General features: G+C 37.9%; 1 protein-coding gene across 1 annotated transcript; it reads left to right on the forward strand.

The window, feature by feature from the left end:
- The first annotated feature begins 1,481 nt into the window (after positions 1-1,481).
- ttc12 (tetratricopeptide repeat domain 12) lies at positions 1,482-18,987 on the forward strand. The gene is made up of 21 exons (XM_041046900.1): positions 1,482-1,536; positions 1,808-1,962; positions 2,225-2,246; positions 3,957-4,034; positions 4,117-4,238; positions 4,656-4,715; positions 5,276-5,347; positions 5,853-5,913; positions 6,679-6,867; positions 8,889-8,958; positions 10,380-10,468; positions 10,751-10,919; positions 11,474-11,569; positions 12,679-12,742; positions 12,825-12,959; positions 13,182-13,274; positions 13,630-13,698; positions 15,757-15,858; positions 16,652-16,751; positions 17,012-17,240; positions 18,918-18,987. The coding sequence occupies exons 1-21, from the start codon at positions 1,482-1,484 to the stop codon at positions 18,985-18,987; spliced, it is 2,100 nt and encodes a 699-aa protein (XP_040902834.1).
- The last annotated feature ends 941 nt before the right edge of the window (positions 18,988-19,928 follow it).

The following is a 19,928-nucleotide window of genomic DNA, read 5'->3' on the forward strand; positions in this document are numbered from 1 at the left end:
GTGTTCTCTGTAGCAGTTCACTGATTTCATAACTGCAACACACTATAGTTTTTTATCCATAGCATGCAGGGAAAGAACAAACAAAAAACCAAACTAACAAAAAAAAAAAAACAAAACGATATATGCAGTGTTATCCGCGTTTTAGATGTCAAAGGGTTTTGTGGCTCCGGGTGTTTTCTGTGGGAGACGGTCCAAATGGCTCTTGCCGACCCGTGGGCGAGTCCAAACACAGTACATAGACGTTTACTCAGAAGTCCAAAATTGAGTTTATCTAAAAGTCCAAATGTAGGTCACTTATGGGGTGATCATAAAAAGTTTCACTTATGATTGAAAAAACAAACAAAAAACAAACAAACAAACAAACAAACAAACAAACAAACAAACAAACAAACAAACAAAAACAATCCTAAAGAGAGATACCCCAGTGGGAAAGTGGTCACAAAATGAAAATCATTCATTTTGTGACTATATTAAAATCTTAGTTTAACCTCTGTATAAATGTACATTTTCTTATGAAGACAATTCACCTTTTAGTTATGGCAACATTGAATGTCCATCTCTTATACAATGAGAATCAGGTAATTTGTGTTTGCATAGCTGTGTCTCTTTTAGTGTCTTTAACCACTTGGAGGCAGTGTTGATCTATTGCTGTGACAAAGTAAGGAGGGAGCTCAAGGTGTAAGGTGCTCTCATATCAAGAGGCACCCTAAAAGCAGGCTCACTGAAGTGCTAAGGAGATCTACAGAACAGTTTTTTCCCTCTCTGCATTAAACTTATAACACAGTAGGCATGCACAGAATACATGTGCAGCTGCAGGAGGCCCTGAAGCACTTTATAATCTAATGAAGAAAATATCAAAGAGTAATGGTAGTCACAAAATTATTTATGCTGATTCATAAAAACTAACTTTGACAGTTGGGCTGTTTTGGATTGAAGCAAAAAATAAAAATAAAAAAAAATAAAATAAAATTGACCACTGACATCCAGGATGAACAGTGCTGCCTTCAAGTGCTTTTTATGAAGATCACAGTTATGTAGATACAGAAACAAAGGTGTATACTTCTGTGACAGAGCATTTATGATAACGTGATACACGAGTGAAAAATAATGCAGTTTGCTAATAGCAATACATGATATTTAGGAAACAGGAGAGAGCAGAAATGACGGTGAGAAGCTGATAAAGGTGTTCAGTTTATTTCATATTACAATATTTTAAATAGCAGTTTCGCTCGTCAGTGTTTGTTCTGCCTGTGCAAATCCTGAGTAGTTAAAAAAATACACTACTTCACCTTTTCTTTCATTGTTTACTTCTACGGAGTACTGCCACCATTAGTCCAGGGACTTACGAGCGACCCCGAAGGCATCACGTTACTATGGTAACTCAACGCTGAGACTTCTGTGGTTTAATTCAGCGTTAGCTAACACAACAAGGAGCTACTTAGCTTATTAAATAATAAAAGCAAGCTTGCAAGGGCAAACGCATGATGGAGAAACTTGAAGACTTCGAGAGCTTCTTGAGCAACGTTGACACAATAAGTGAGTAATATCGCTGTGTAACTTATTAGTTAGCCAGCGTTGGATAAACAGGCAGATGAAGGATCGTCTGTGTTAACGAACCACTTAAGTCAAGGCTAAATAGTTAAAATTAGTGACATTATTAGCTTTATTATAAGCTCAGAAAGGTCAGGCATTGTATCACCATATGGCTATATATATCGCCTTTGTCATTTCAAGCTTAAAGAGATTTTATTCTTTTCTTTGTCATGCATTTTTTTCAAGATAAGTTCAATAAATCAATTCTTTTCAGGTGAGCTAGTGAAGGATCTTAGGTCTTCTGATGTCAAAGCCCAGCAAAAAGCGATGGAGGAAGCTGATTGCTACATTGCTGCTTTGGATGAGACCTGCAGGGCAAAAGTCGACAAGACAACAATCAACGCAAACCCACCGCTCCAGCTTTCCTTTGTAAAGACATGCTTACAAAGTCATATGCACACACTTGCACGCCTGCACTCGCTCTCTGTCTGTCTTAGTCTTTCTCACTCTTTCTCTATCTTTTTGTCTCTTTTGCTGTCCCTTGGTGTTTCTGGCCCCCAAGCAAAAACCAGCAACTCCTTGTTGTGTTGTCTACTTTGTCCCTTCTTGTCCTGTAAGGACACTAAGTGGTGAATAGGAAGGGACGTTTTTCTTAACATTCTTCTAGTGATTTTTTTTTCCTGTTTTACAGAGTCCACAGAATGAAAGTCCAGGTGAGTGACAATGAAAATAAATCTCTCTGTGGTTGTCTCTTGCAGTTAATTGAAACATTATCTAAGCAGACTTACCCAGTGTGCATGGTAAGAAAAGGTTTGTCAAAGCTGAACAAAAAACAAATGAAAAACTAAACGAAACAAAAAATATATATATATCAATTTTTCCAAAGATAAATTAAGACAGTGAACTATTTATAAGGTGTAATCACAAAAAAATATTATTCAAAAATAGCTATATGTAGCAAAAATGTTTTTGCTGAATGATGTGCTTCACTACCCTGCTTTGTTTATTTTCTAAGACAGTGGCCTGCCTGAACAAACACAGCTGTAAAAGATGCAGTCTGTTTCACTTGGGGTTGCAGCAGTCGGTGCGAATATCAACAACCTTGACTATGAAGCACCCTGTCCTGACTTACGTCAGTCACTGCACTGCGTTTTGAACAATCCATGAGTATAATCTGTAGCCGATTTGTTAAGGGCAAAGAGGTTTATTTTTAGACTTTCCCTGTGCTACATAGGATTAGTGTAGAGAAGTAGTTTCTAATAACATTCGGGCCTATTTTTATGTTGTCATTGAAGTTTACTGCAGACGTTGACATCGGTTTTTTAATCAACTGCGCCTGTTTGGCAGGTTTGTGACTCACCATGCGATATAGTGGGAAAACAGATGCAGTACAAGGTGTGTCCTTGACATTAAAGAAGCCTGAACATGTTTTGCACTTCCAGTTGCCTGCTCAGGGCAGATGAGACAGCCCCTCATTTTGTACCATTTTTGTCAATTTAGTCAGTGGAGGTTTTGTTAAGAGTGTGAAGTGAATTCCTCACGCCCTTATCAATCCGCCACTGTGTCATGTTGCGGAGTACGCTTAATGGATTAGTGGCTATGAATGATTGGACATGATGGATGTGTTTTTGTTGGTTCCTTTGTCTAGAGGCCCGTTACAATGCTTAATGGATAGGAAACATGTATTTACTGTTTAGACCATCAAAGCACAACATCATAGAAAAACTTGCACGCACAAACATTGGACGATGTGGCAGATGTCACATTTGCTACAAGTTGCTGTGGTGATTTTAAAAGGTGGCATTTTACTTTTTTTTTTTTTTTTAAAGTCTCTTGTATACACATCCTTCTTGACCCAGCACCTTGAATGTGGCATTCCATTCAACAGAACTTTTTATCAAATCAACACTTATTTTCAGTTCTACCTGAGGTAATTTCATCAATAAGGCTGCAAATGCGTCAAGCTTTCACACATATGTGTGTGTGAAACCACCAACACTGAAGTTAACACATGATACATGTACTTTACAAAGGGAGCAAGAAAACTGAGGCGACAGAGGAATAGAGAAACTGTTACTCCCAGTTGATACTTATTACATTGGACAATATCTGTCTTTGGGAGAGCATTTTAGCATTAACAATCACGCAAAGAAGGTACCCTGTGAGGATCTCTTTAGTCACCAACTTCCAGAAGCTAGTTTAAAAACTTCATTTGTAACCTCAATTTTGATGAGATCAGTAAATTGATGATTGGATTTCCCTTATTTAAAATGTGTGACAAAACTGATGAGGGAGAACTTAAAGTCAAATTTTAGATGCAAGGTGAAATGACTTTACAGTTTCATCCTAGATAAAGAGCATGAGTGCTCCTTATCTCCTTATCTAGCACTCATGCTTGAGTTTTTGTGTTTGTTTTTAACCAGAGGGTTTCATGAAGATTATGGAGAGAGATGCTGAAGACAGAAGAATAAGGCGAAATGCTAAAGAGAAAAAGGCAGTTGGTAAGTGATTCTTTGTTCCTTAAAGATGCCGTCGGAGGTGAAGAGTTTGCTGTAATTTAAATGTTGTAATGTATCACTGCAGCACTCAAAGACAAGGGGAATGAAGCTTATTCAAAGGAAGACTATGAAACTGCAGTGAAGTATTACAGTGATGGCTTGGCTGAGCTACGGGACATGCAGCCATTGTACACCAACCGAGCACAAGTGAATATCTCATGTTTTCCATCCTTTAACTCATTTACTATGATTCTATTTTCTAAGAAAAAGTGTTTTCTATGAAAAAATTGTTTAATTTAATCTTGTCAGTTGATATCAAAATCAAAGCAGAGCTGCTTTTTTTGTGCTGATCATTGTGACTTAATGAAGAAACTTCAGGCCTCGCAGACGTCTAAAGGCAACCTATGGGTTGCCTATCATGCATTTTCATTTCAATATGATTATATCTAAGTGCACTTAAGTTAACTGAACAATCAGTATGTACCCTTTCAGAGACGAAAACCTGCTCTGTGGTATATTATCAGCTACACTACTAATTCCATTTGTTACTTTGTGAGGCCAGATTTATTTATTATTTATTGATGCCCAGTTACCAGTTACTGTCCAATGTTTGAATCTACTTAGGCCTACATCAAGCTGGGAAAGTACAAGGAGGCCATCAGTGACTGCGAATGGGCCCTTAAGGTAAGGCCTGGCTGTGAATGGGTCAGTCAGGTTCTGCCTCATTTTAATGTAGTATCATCTTAGGCACCATTCTTTGTGAACCATGGAGCTCAGAGGAGATATGTGTGGTAGGAAAATGGGGTGGATGGGTTAACAGTGGGCAATGCTTTGTCCTGTACCGCACTCAAACAAACAGTAATAGGTTCAGGATACAGGCCAAAAGCAGTGCAAAAATGTTCTCTGAAGAGAAGTTTGTGAACAGTGTATAGAAGAGAATGAAAAGAAGAAAACATTCAAGTACCTGCCTTTAGATTAGTCAAGCTAAATTCAGGTTTACATTGCAAAACTCTTTTGCCAGTTTTGAATGATAAATATGCTCTACCGATTAACTGTTCAAATGATTTCCTGTAATCATTTCACTATAACACGCACCAAACTTTCTACAGTGTAGCGTTCAGATTGAATATTTCTTTATTATGTTAGTGTTGTCAATGCAGAAACATTAAATCACCATTATGTAGTTATTCTGCTGATGAAGTGCTTCAACTAATACTCCCCCATGATCATTTTCTCTCTATCAGTGTAATGAGAGGTGCATAAAGGCTTACGTACACATGGGCAAAGCATATCTGGCATTGAAGAAATATAATGAGGCAAGTATAATTATCTCTTATTATATGTAATCGCCTATTTTTTTTACATATTGCTCTTGTATACAGATCATTACACTTGGCAGCTCATGTAACTACAGCAGTTATGGGTACATTATGAAAATTGTATGAATGGCATAGAGAACAAAATTAATAAGAATTCTAAATAGAGTAGTGGAAGTATAAGCATGTTTCATACAAGCAGTACTAGTCTCACAGTAATCCTCTGTAAATTCTGTAAAACCAATTAAATATACAATATAAATTGGAATATTGGATTATATTAATAATAATATATTAATAATCCAATATAACATTGTTTTATCTGGTAAAAATCTTCATTTAATACAGTTATTGCAAAGTGCAGTTTTCGAGATAGCACACTGTTTTGCTGAGAAAGTGTAGGCTTTTTGAGTGGCCAGGATTATATTGATTTCCATGGTGCAGAAGAGACCAGTGAAGCACATCATATAACCAGTGACTAACCAAATTTTTCTCTTTTTTTTAGTCCAGACACTCCTTTGAAAAGATAGCGGAAATTGAACCTAGGAGGGAGAAGATGGTAAAAGGTAAAGAAAAAAGGTTTTTTCAGGGTTAGGTTAGGAATCCTTTGATGAATTTATATTGTGAGAATTATCATCATTGGCCATGTATCATTTTGCACCATTTTAGTTTTTGGTATTTTTGGTACTCCTTTATGTTTTTTTCCATGGGAGATGGTCTTTCCTTATATGCCCCAAATTGAAGCTAGACTGAGACCTATCAAAAGAATAGAGAGGCTCTCCATTGTTGTTGAGTTGGTTGTCAGTGAGGTGGCCTCACTGACTTCAGCCCATTTGATTGCAAAGCTTTCATGACAACCTAAAGCATAATGTCACTCTGAAGTTGCTCAGTCAAAAAATACATTTTGTTTTCTTCCCAGTGTAATTATAGTTCAATGCTATAGACTTTTGTCTACAAATAGCATTGAAAACGATGCAGACAGCTAAAAACTGTGGAAAGGTGCTCTCTACATATACAGTATTTGGTCAAAACCTAACCTTCCTTTACTTTGTTGCTATAATGCTTATGTACAGCATTTTGTAGTCTCTTTTTTCAATTCTATTTCTATTTGCATTATATACCTAGTTATAATACACAATACAGAAATACTTCTATCTGAGAGCATGTTTATGGCTGAAGGCAGGTGGCTGGTTGTTGCAGTAAAGGAGACTTTGAGTTTACTTTTTTGTGGGACAGTGTAACTGCAGTTATTGCTATGGAATAACTTTCTGTCAGATCAGTATGTTTTCTTTCTTCTTTCTTCTTTTGTCTCCTTTGTTTTCTACATGCAGAATACCTGACCGAAGTAGATTTGGAAGAGAAGAGAGAGAGTCAGGAGATGAATGCGAGGCAAGAGTTTGATAAGGGAGAGGAGAAGGCCACAGCAGTGCCACAGCTGCTGGAGAAGCTGTCAAGGCCCGGCCAGATGCTCTTCTTCTACTGCGAAGGATTGGAGATTCTGTTACAAGCAGTTACTGACTGTGAGTGTTCCTCTGGGAGAAGCTTCGCACAATTATCTTTCTCCTCTAATCTCTTTGTGCCCACTCTTTCCTCAATAACCTGCTTCAGTGGTTCACCTATTCTCCAGTTTTATAGCTAAAATGATTGCAAAAGATCAGCCTTCTGGCCAGGGAGGATAAAAAGACTTGGAGAAGAAAAAGAGAGTTAATGCAGTACTTAAGTACTTATAGCGAACATCTTACGACATGACATCAGGTGGAGCAGGGATGCAAAAACAAATGGTCTCTTGCCTTTTGTTCTGTGACAGTGGAATAGAGGGGAGACCTAACATTGTACATCACTGATTTCTCTTCATGCTCAATTTGCTTGTCATGGTGAGGAAATTTCCAATATAGACTACAAAGCCACACTAAAAGAGAAAAAACCACAGTGCTGCCTCGGAATACACTGTGCAAAGGATAGGTATATAAAATGATCAACCACAACATTAAAACCTGTAACTGGTTTTATTGTTATGGCTGATGTAATTTGGTTGCTGACGAGTGAGCTGTTCTAAGCAGTAACAGCTGTTCCATCAGCTAAGTAATGTTGTTGTGATATAAAATGACTAATATTAAGATGGTGTACCACCTTTTAGTGTTGGTACAAGGTTATTTAAGTATTGTTTGCTGCATTTGGTGTCGAGAGCAGTAAGTAGAGCGCAGGGTTATTGTAAGATCACCTCGAACACTATTAAGCCTTCTGGAACTGTGTTGGGTGCAATTAAATGATAAATCTGTGATAGCAGGTGTCTGTTCCATATTCCATGCCTCAGTGGCATAGCTACACTCAACCCTGTCAGATTTAGAGGAGATAGCTTGGTAGGTAGCTAGTGACTGGTAGTACTGTTGGCTTTGTAGATTTATGACAGCCTAACCTTGTCCACAAGGTGGAACATGCCAGGGATTATCAATGCTTATATATATTTCAGGTGGTGTCAGGAGACCAGGAGACCAATTTTTAACAATGTCCCTGACCAAGAAAGAAAGAGCTCATAAAAAGAGCATTACTGCACACTACACCTGTGCATAAAAGTTCTACAACAAATCCCGTACTGCATCATCAGAGGTGAAATGTTTGCATAAGACAAAACATATGTAATTGCCTTAGCTTGGTTTCTGGCACAGTGCTTGCTGCTCAAAGTTTCACATGAATCTAACCAAACAGACTAGGCAGAAACATGCCCTTAAAGCCCATTTTCTTTCTCTGCACAGGAAAAAGAATTGTGATCTTGTGCTGTCAAAGAGGACATTTGTTGGGCAAGAGTAATTTCAGCACAAATCTGATAATGGTAGCATCAGATTGAAAAGTAACTGATATTTTGTTTACTTAGTCCTCCACCGTATGAAAAGAGGCCATTGTAGACAGGCAGCAGTTGCTCTCTGCCAAGTTGTTCACCCCTGCTCTGTCAGCTGCTGTGAATGTTTTTGACCCAACAAGCGACTTTGAAACTCTCTGCTAATGTAAGTTTTTTTTTAGCCCTAATACAAGCCATGTATAAACGCTGGTACTTTGACCACACAGCTGAGGCTGATGGAACTGATAGAGGGAGTCTTGAAGCTTGTCATTCAGCAAACCATAAAGCTATAAAAACTCACACAACAATGTAATGCTAACTCTCTATTTTTGATTTGTCTTGTATCACTATTTGTAACACACCACATTTTGGTTCACTGGCTATGCTCTGCAGAATGGCAAACATTTCTAATCCAATTGCTCTTTTTTCTTCATTTAGATGAATAAAAGCGTAATATCAAATGATATAATACCTGTCTCACAGTGCCATTCAACTGAAAAGGGCAAAACTTACATAACTCACAACTGAAAGGATCTGAGCAGGGCTGACATTACAAGCTTTAGCCCCTAAAAGTACTCCCTCACTGCTCTGCTCTACTTTCTGTATACTCCAACTCATTATTAGTGCAAAATAGACCATTCCTCACAACCTTACTCTCTCAGCATATTTTGTCTTCTTACACTATCTTCTGTTCTCTTCTAACAGGTACAGGCCAGACCCTTTTCAGGCTGAACAATGGCTTTAGTATCATCAGCAGCAATGACATGGTGAGGAGGTAAGGACACCAGAGGGAGACGTAGCTGTCAGTCCTCAGAGGAGCTTTGACAGATGGACCCAGAGACCGGGGCATACAGAGACAATGATGGCTTAAACTAGAGAGATCATTCTCCGCCCCCTCTCTCTCTCTTTCTGTGGCTGTTTGTTTGATAGCCCAAAGAGGAAAAGATGATCACACTGGAGATTGAGATGAGTGCTGAAATGAGCAAAGGCTCTCTGTTTTGTCCTGGAAAGAGGGGGTGTTTTGTACAAGATACAAATTATGACTCCCTCATGTCAGATAATTAAGGCTATTTTTAATCTATCACATACTTTTCATGTTGTCCATTGTTAGCACTGTCATTATTCAAGTTAGAACACTGTGTGCGGGAAGTAGAGAGTGCAAAGAAAGTGCAGTCTGAGCTTGATGAAAATAGCCAATGAGGATACGGCCTTGAGCCAGATAAACTAACAGAAATCTATGTGAGCCATGTAGCAAAGAGGGCGAGTGCCACTGTTGCCTGTCCTGATCACAATCTGAAGAGCCGCTCTCAGTGCATGTGCTCTTGTAAGTGTTATAGAATCTAAATTATTTTTAAGAGTTAAAGAAAAAAGTGGAAAAAGGTCTCGAGTTCTTCAAAGTCAAAAACGTTATACATGGTACTCCTTGGTATTAAACCTACCAGTCCACTCCAAAAAATACAAAAAAAAAAAAAAAATCTAGCAAAAAATAAAACAGTTGAGGTGGCCAGTTTATAATTAAATTCTTAAAAACACAACAGATATGAGGATAACAAATCAGGCTATAACTCTCAGCCAACAAGTAGCAGCACATACGAGCTTCGTCATGGCAGAGACAACAGTCAGACAACTGCCAGTGTCAAGTCATTCGAAAATACCTTAGTGGGAAAACAGATGGTATGTGACCTATCGCCAAGTGGCTATGTTACACGAACTGCCCACTCTTATTTCTAACCGTATTATCAGTGTCAGTACATCTGTATGCTTACAAAACAGTTTTTCATACAGTTTCCAGTTATGTAGCTGAATTAAAATAAACTTCTGCATTAATCAAGTTTTGGTACCTAAAGACAGGGCCATTCTGCTGCAGCAAGATTGTGTAATATCCATATGAAATCATCTGGCATTTTACTTCTTGTGAATTGTCTCGAATTTCTTATATTATTGATTAACATTTGACCATAAGGGTTTATCAGTGGTTGTTACGAGTTAACATTCTGTTTTTGTAGTTTTAATTTCTTTAATTTTGTTTCCATACTTTGTGTTGTGTTGAGATCCATTTTAACGGGCATACTTTTGTACTTTTGTGTACATAACATTCTCTGTCATCATTATGTGACAGTAATATTTCAGTTTGATTTGTATTATGTCAGTTAGGGGAGAACGGAGTCAAGGTCATTGACTTTATTTTCTTCACAGTTGTCTGTTGCAGAAAACAAAGGATCCAGACAGCCAGGAGTTATGTGTCTCTGTTCTGAAGTTATGGAGGGTTATTTGTTGTGGAAATGGTATGTGGATGATTGAGTTGCACTTCATTTTCTGTCTGCTATATGGGCTTCAGCTCATCAACTATTTGTGCCAGCTGTGATAATTTGTTTACACAGCTATTCACAATGTGTGTATGTTAATACCATATGAACAACAAAGCATATCTTCTGTATAGAAGCTTAATATGCATGTAATTATACATGTAATTGTGTTTACAGCATAGTCTGTTGTTCCTTGGGAACATAACAGGGTACTGTGCCATTGTACGGTGAACTCAATCATTGTTTTTCGTTTGCTTTCAGATGAAAACCAGAGGATGCTGATGACATGCCCACTCACCAGACAGGCCACTGTTCACTTGGTAACATCAGAGCATGTTGCAGTACGGAAAGAATGCCTGGCATTGCTGTGTTTGTACTCACAGATGCCGCACAGCAGACGTTTGGCCATTGACAGCCTGAATGTGCACATGTAAGACATTTCTTTATGATGTCATCCAATGCAACTAAAGAGAGCAATAACACAGCTGTAGTAAAAATGCCTTTCTGCTCCTCCAAACCCAGGAACATTGCAGGAATGTAATTCTGCTTTTATATAGACAGGGATGGTTGGCTTTCTGTATGTTCTAATTAACCTAATTATTTACAGTACTTTTTCTTTTACCTCCTCCCATCTTGAGTAGGTATTTAAAAGATTTTGTATTTCACATTTTTGTCTGCAATAATGAAATCATTGGATGGTCTTTAGGTCAGCCCCAGGCCATATATTTCATATGTTTATGGCTTTGTTACAGAATTTAAATAATATTTATATCTATTTTGGCATTATTATTGCACTTTCTGGTCCAAAGGTGGACACCATCATTATCTAGGTACAAAATGCTAATTGATATCTTGATAATATTCATTAAGAACTTGTCATTTTGCAGAAAGGCTGATTCACTTTCTCTTTCTTTTTCTCTTTCTCTCTCCTCTATTTCCCTCTCTCTTTCTTTATCAAACTCTACCCTTAATCTGGATCTAAAGGTTAGTGAGGAACCTCATGGTGTGCATCTCAAAGCCAGAGGAGCAGCAGGAGAACACAGCGGTCAACATTTTGGAGAACTTTGCAGCAGAAAACAAGTATTACAGATACAAACGAACAACATTATTCTCCTCACACCATAAAACATGATTATTTTTATTTTTTTTATTAATTTTCAGATACTCTGCAGAAATCAGAATATGATCCATGGGACAGTGTATTATCTTCCCATACTCTTATTCATATACATATATATTAAGAGCACTTTAAAATCCACCCATGTGAGGAGAGGTCCCTTGAGAAATGGGAAATGTAACACCTTTAATAAATCAACATGTACTATCCAAGTGTTAATGTCACTCGAAGGCAAAAGGCCGTTCTAACCTGCTTCTCTCTCTGGCACCTCATGAAAATAGACATGAAAGGACAACCCAGGCTCTCAAACACAGCAGGAAATAAGTCGAGGTGTCAAGCAGTGAAATGGGGAGATCAATTTTCCCTGTCTATAGCTCAAAGAGAGTTACTCAACAAAAACATGTTATATCCTACAGAGGTTTTCTCTTCATTGTACAAGCTCAGCTGGGTCAGTGTTGGCCTTTCATAGATATTTTTGTTTTGGAGTGGAAAGTAATACACAGCTGGTTCAAATTCCAAAGTGATTCCAAATCTTACAAATCTCCTCCAAGTAAAACATCTAAGGAATGTAAATGTAGAACTGTGCCTTTTATTGCCTGCAAAGTGGATTAGTGAGAAACTTCAGAGACATGACATTCAATGCTGTATTGCTATTTGAATTGTCCTATATGACTTCGACATTTTGTTTAAAAGACCATATGGGCCTATAGTGGTGTTTGATGCACTAGGCACTTATTTGTTCAACCTTGGAGAGGTTTGTGGTTCCTGCCAAAGTTTTCTTTGAAGTTTTTACCTGCTCAGTTGACAGAGCTGTTGATTTGCTTACTTGTGTCATGCTGAGCTGTGAAGAACTTGAAGTTAAGATTCAAATTGACTCGCTCCCTTGCCCAAGCATTTATGATCACAGTGACACAACAGTGTGCAGAATGTTGTTTACGTGTTACCGGTACTTCCGTTTAATAGTGGAATCTTTAAGACCTTCAACTACTATGAATATTTATACATGTACAACTTTATACAGAGTATATCTGTCTGAAATGTAAAATAGAAATGTATTCATACTTTCTTACAGATTTTGCATTCAGCTAAGGGATGTGTTGACAGACTCTGTCACTGAGCCATTTGCAACAATACTGGTAAGATATGTAGATATTTATACACAGCATGTGTGTGTGTGTGTGTTCCGGCAAATTTGCAAATCTGTTTCTCATTTTTCAGAGAAATATCAGCAAATCCAATCGTCATGTCTTTCCATCACTGATGTCGGCCATTGGCTGTCTTGCCCGAGATGACGTCATCCGTCACAAGCTTGCTCATGATCCAGAGTGTTGGAAGGCCTTTCGGGTTGCCATTGTTAGTATGATTACAGAGTCTATTCAGAAGAATGCAGGTCATTCATTGAGTTATTCATTGGAGTTCAGATGCCAAAGGGAATGAAACACGTCAGCATAGTGTTGATGTCACAATTACACGATAAATGTGTGTGTTGGATAGTATGAAAATGTTTTGGTATTCTTTAAACTCACTCATTTTACGCATTTTATTAAGTGCAGAATTTGTCGTCTTTCGTTGCAGAGGCAGTGCAGTGCACATAAATACAAAGATATCCTTTACACCATGCTTGGGCTGATCATCAATCTTTCAACTATCACTTCTCCAGTCATCCAGGTAACACAGTTGATGTCTGCCAGGGAATATTATGAGTGCTCTTGTAACAAAAAATCCCTGGCTTATTCTGGAGTTATATTAATACTGGGTACAGCATTAGTTGATGGATGATGACAATATATTTCAGACAAGGTCAAGCTGGACTTTCATTCTGTTCAGTTGGACAACTTAAAAGAATTGAAAATGCACTGAAAATCAATAGATTAGAATATATTATAAAAATATTATGAAACAAAATGGACAAGGGAAGCAGAGGGAGCATTTGTGTGAACCATGATGTGTGATGTCACCTATTCAGAGGTGACATCTATGTGAAAATTGGCTTGGCCACTTTTCTGTCCCTGCCTTTTTGTAGGAGCATGCTGTTTCACTCTGTGACTGCTGCCTGGGCCTGCTGAAGGATAGTGACGGAGGAGTCATAACTGTGAGTGAACCTTACTCTAGCACTACACTATATTACTCAGGAGGTTTTGAAAAAAGATTCACATAGTAGGACTTGGAAACCCAACACATCACATATTTAGTTGCTTCACTGTAGCATAACTCCCATTAGGTTTTCATGTTGTGGTTATATTTCTGTGTTGGTCCAAGGCAAGGTTTGAAATATAATACTTTTTTTTAGATTTTTACAGTAGTTGAAGATGAGCGCTGAAAACTTTTTCTTGTTTGGTTTCCAAACTTGTGTATATCCTATAAAGCAAAATCCATTCGTTCAGGTAACTAGACGAAAATAAAAGACATTCATCTTGAGTAATGGGCCTTTTCTTGGGCTTGTGAGCTCACTGGCAATGTGCCCTGAAAGGAGGTAACAGCAATCCACAGTGTTCAGAGGATCCTGTATATGTGTCATTATAGTTGATTAAAACTCCAGTTCCAGGTGTTATTGTCTGTGCTAATGGCTGTTAAAGCAGTTTCACCCTGCCTATGCAATGCCCTCAGAGTCCCACACTTCCACCCATCTGTCTCTTTTCTCTGTTTTAGTGTTTGCTCATTGCCTGGATGGCTCTTTTTCTTCCTTGTCACTTGATGTCAACATAGTTTTTCTTTGAATTTGATCAATAATTTTATCTGCTAATGTCTTTTCTTATCTTGTTTTGATTTAAGTTACTTTCTTTTCTCTTTAATGCATCATAATGGTTACACCATTATGATATACCTAAAGCCCCAACTCATAGAGTCCCCATTGCCCCAGTTATCACTGCAGTGCTGTGTTTTTTATGCTGTACATTTAGCTTTGTTGAGATGAACATCCATTTATTTACACTATGGTCACCTTGCTCCAACCATGAGATAAATTGTCAATCTAGTAAACAGTTTAGAGCTGTTTTGATTTGAATTTAAAGATTTAAAGTAGCATTAATCAGTATTAAGCACCAGGTGGCAGAGGAACTCCACATGAAGTTGACAGACGTGCAGCCCTGATAACCCTTACAGTATTATTGTCTTGAAAAATGTTATGACTAACATTTTAGCTAACCATTTCACTTTAAAACAGTTCAGGGAGGGAGCAACGTGTTACTGGCTGCCTGACAAATGAACATGATGTGTCCATTGCCTAGCTCTGATTTGGTCTCCACCAGCTCTTGAGAAAAATATCTGGGTCATTAGCTGTTAGATGTTTTCTTTTCCCGCTAGTCACTAACGTGTGTCTCCCATTTGGTGCTGGCTAGACAGCATGCAGTGGCTTAATCAGAGCCTATTTTATGAAAATGGCTGCCTGCTGCTGCTATGATCACGGGTGATGAGAGTAGTGATGCTTAACTGAAAGATGAATTGGTTAAAGGGGGTGTTTATCTGTCTCAAAGACACATGAGTTTTGATATATTATTCACTCAAATTACTAATTTGTGTCCTCACTTATAACTCATTCTCTCAAATGATTACTCTGCACACTAAGTATACTGATTTTGTTCCCTCTATGTAGTTATCCCTACACTCAAATTACTTTATTTGTGCCCCTAAATGACTAAATCATGCCCTAAAATTACTGTATTACTGTATGTAAAGATAATGATTCAACAGATTTTGCCTGCAAGACAAAGCAAGCACTCCTGTGAGACCTTTTTCTCTCGTTTGTGTTTGCATGTTTCTACTCTTACATTTGTTCTTCTCTTCTTTTTATATGGTCCTGTCCTTGAAAGGGTCACTATAATTACATGTTCACTCAAACATGTTTACAACTCTTGCACCATCTTTCCAATGCACTTTCTGTACTTGCGGCAGACACACTCCATAACACCAACTGATTTCATGCCTTGGAACAACAGTTTCTTATTTTCTTATTTTCCACCTTTTTCCCAGCACACTCTCTCATTGCCTCTTTCTCTCTGGTAGCTGTCTTTCTACAATAGCTGCTGTCTCTTGATCTTGTGCTATTCTGCCTATTTCTCTGCTGCATTTTCCCATTTATCTTTGTTCTTCTACTTTACTCTATCCTCTATTATCTCCTTTTCTAATGCCATCATTCTTCTTTGTCTTCCAGAGAGCCACAGGTGTGCTGAGCACTGTCCTCCCTCAGTCCTCTGAGGCTGTTCAGCATGTTATTCAGGGGGATGTGGTTCGGGCTATGTGCCGGTTGCTGAAGGTACGCACCATACATCCTACAGCTTCAGTGAATACATACATAAATCAGCATTTACTTGTATCTCACTTGTGGAATGATGTTCTATTTCCCAACCACCTTTAAATGGATTCATTATTCTGATTCAGATTTCTGTTGAGAAACCTGGTTTCTGTAATTGCAGATGGAGATTAGAGCCCCCTGATTTCCCCAGCTAGATTTCTCCTGCATGGAGAACATTGATTTCTTGGCCATGCATACAATTAACCAGAGTTCAGCTCGGCTTTTTACATGTGCATATGTGCATGACAACGACTTCAGAAAAGGGAAAGTAACAGCTGAGGGGGTGGATGGGAGGGAGATCATTGCACGTAGCAATTCATCCTCATATTTAAAATAACTCAATCCCAAGTCTGACAAAAACTAAAACGAACACAGAGTAGCCTCTAAGTCTAAATAAGTTGGGGGCAGAGGAGAAACCAAATTTTTTTAACTGCTGCACGTATATGTGGATTTACATTAACCAGATTACTGTATCACACTACCACTACTGGGTGTAAACACACTTTAAGTATGTGGTGCATTCATGTGCTGGTGTGAAGCTCCAGAAGCTATTTTTGCTTGTATACTCATTTTAATGCTTCTGAATGTGATCAGTACTTTAAGTGCCTGCACATTAATTCTTCATATATGTACTGATTCCACTACAGGTCAGTTTTTCTTCATACTTTGTGTGACCTCTGAGTGGAAAGTTAGAGTTTATAAACATACGTTCTACTTTTTAATGTCATTGTTATTTTTGTGTCTGCCTACCCAGGGAACAGGGCAGACTGCCACTAAGTATGCCATTAAGACTCTGACAGTGTGCACTGCTGCCAGTCACTTGGCACGGGAGAAGCTGGTGAAGTCTGATAAAAGTGAGAAATGATTGACATGTTAGCATTACTTTTACAAGTTCCTTCATTAGTCCATGAATAATATTTGAGGGTTGACCTAATATGCAAATCAACTGTGTGTATGTGTGTGTGTGTGTGTGTCTGTGTGTGTTTATATACATATGCATGTGTGTGAGTGCCGTGTAGGGTGTATCTGTTGATTTCATGTCATTGCATGTGTGTTAATATATTTAACAATGCTATTCTTTTCCTATTTGCGATTCATTTATTGTTCAACACAGAACTGTCTAGTTTACGTCACTTGCTGGGTTCCAGCTGTGATGAGATGGTGTCAGGAAATGCAGCCCTTTGCTTGGCCCACTGCCTTGAGTTGGAGGGAATTGCCAGCAACCTGCTGGGCACTGATATTGTGCTGCTGCTGCTGCGACACGCTGCAGGGGATGCAAAGAAGACAGCTGTGCAGCAAAATGCAGCCATTGCTCTGGGGAAGCTGTGTCGATCGGAGCCCAGGTGCCCTCTCACCCCACTCCATAAACCACATGCTGTTGATTACATTCTAGAAACAAGCCTGAAGGAGCATTGATAGACTTGATGAAACTGACAATGAACTAATGTGATGTTATGGTTCTGGTTAAAGAAGGCAAATTTCTGACTTTAAGCTCAGGCTGACCTGAAGTATTCAAATATTTCTTTATTATATTTGTATTTGCATCTCAGTGTCAGTGTCCTCTCCCTCTCAGCCAACCATCTATCAGAAGTCATTCTGTGCTTCAGAGTATATCATGATTGGCTCACTATGCTAATGCATGGTGATTGCTATAAACTTAACACTCTTGCTTAATATTTGTGGTTACATCTTAGTCATGACAGACTGACTGCCAGCAGTCAAATAAAAACAAAGTTTTTATTGCAGTGAATGCATCCCCCCAGTTTAGAAAGAGGGAGAGAAAGAAAAAGGGAAAGACATTTTGTCATGACTAGGGCAAGGACTTGGACCCAAATGCAAAAAAAAACCCCAAGGATGGGCAGAATCAGAGAACCAAAAGTCTTTTAATAAACCAAAAATCATCCACATGGGAGAAACAAAACCTCAGGAACAAAACTAAACAACAAAAATACAAAAGTCCTTACTTGAAACAAACCAAGGGAAGTCCATGAGGGTGAAAACGCAAGACACACGAACATGAACAAACACAACATGAACAGACTCGAGCATAGACACTGACATGGAAACAGGTATGGAAACAGACAAACCAACAAGAACACAGGGAAACGAGACTTAAATACACAAGGCAATGGGCAACAGGTGAAACCAATTAGGGCGGGGCAGACAATCACAAATGGAGGGAAACAAGACAAAGACAGGAAGTAGAACAAGACACGATACACAAGGGCAATGACTTCAAAATAAAACAGGAACTATGAACAAAACTTAAACTAAACACGAGTTCAAAAGTCCACAAAAAGAGTTCAAAACATAACAAAACTTTTTGTCAATAAATTGCCACAAAATAGTGACAACCGGCAGGTATAATTTCCCAGAGTATAAGCTATGTGCTTCTTTTGTAAAACTCCTAGTGAAAAACTAAAGATATTGAATTTATAGTGATAAAACATGGAGACACACAGCAGATCTTCACATTGGAGAAGCTGGAATGTTTGGGATGTTATTTTTGCTTAGAAATGATTCAAATGAATAATCAGCAATCAAAAGAGTAGCTGATTAATTTTCTGTTGATCAGTTAATCATATAACTGGCTCATTGTTTAAACCTCGTTTCTTGGAGGGTCTGTAAAATGGAGTTCATGTGAGCTTCACTAAATATCTCATCTAAATGTGTGTGTTACATATAAATATTTCACAAAAGCTACAAGTGTAAATTACCTACAAGTTTTCAATATCTTCCCCCACCTTAAGTTCAGTGTTTTCCTTTATTGTTTTTTTTTTGGAAATGGTTTAATTTTGTACTGCAGGGTAAAATGTATGTGTGGACACGGTTTTATTTCTACACTCAAAGTTGGGTTGAATAAAACCTGATTACAAGCTAACTGAACAATGATGTTTTGCCACTGTAGGCCATCTTCCACATTCTGTACCATAATGCCTCTCTGACTATGAGAGTATAATTGTTGTGTTTTAGTGCTAACACACTGAACACTGTGTTTTGTCTTTTGCTTTCATTTCCAGACATATGAACAAACTTCGAGAACTACATGGCCTTGAGATCCTGCACTCCTGTATGAAGTTCATCACATGAACTCATGACAATAACATGTTTTATGAGCATTGTGTCATCAGTCTTGTTCTCCTCTATATTCTATTATAGGCTTAGACACCACAAACAGCAGTCACTAAAAAAAACACAAATATTCAATTCTGTTGTCATATAATTTATTTTTCTTTTCTTAAACTCTTATAACTTTCATTTCCATTTGAATGCTATCTTTTTTAATACAGTTTTTTAAAAGAAAGCCTGTCTTGAAAATAATCAAAGATTTATTTCATTTGAATAAGATTCTGCTCCTAATTGCATAATCTACATAAACAAGGTCATATACATTAGCAGTGTTCTTGGCTGTCCTTGTTTTTTGTGCCCATGTGAATTTATACGACTAATTACCATGAATACACTCACATGACAGTAGGTTAAGTTTAACCATCTTTATGTCTGTTCTTGGATTCTAGAAGTATCACTAATAATTTACAACATATCCAAATGTTTGTCTTGAATCCTTAAGAAAAGTAAATAGTAAAAATAAGACAGAATATACTGCTTAAACGAATACACTCTGAACAGTTCACTTGTATGGTGGTACAAACTATTGGATTCTAACGGACTGATATTGATCCAGCAGAATTACATATTGATGGTATTTGAAGTGAGACATGGATTAGAAAGATGTGTCCCTGTGGTTAAGGCTTTCCATAGAGATAGAAACCTGGCACTTAATCACTCGTCTTGAAGGTCTTTTATTTACCATGGCAAAGTGTGTTAAATGCAAATTATGCAGTATACAGCTTGTGAAAGCCAACATTACCTGCAGTCTTGTCAGTCTCACCCCCTATGTGACCATAATAACAAGTTCTAATACGTCATCTGTCCTAAAGTGTCATTTTATTTTGTGCCAGACTTTGATATTTCTCCAATCTTTTGATTATTTGTGTGGTCGGTTTGTATGTTTTTTTATTTAATTTCCA

This window comes from Toxotes jaculatrix, chromosome 9 (genome assembly GCF_017976425.1).
Source record: "Toxotes jaculatrix isolate fToxJac2 chromosome 9, fToxJac2.pri, whole genome shotgun sequence".
In the NCBI taxonomy this organism is placed as follows: Eukaryota; Metazoa; Chordata; class Actinopteri; family Toxotidae; genus Toxotes; species Toxotes jaculatrix.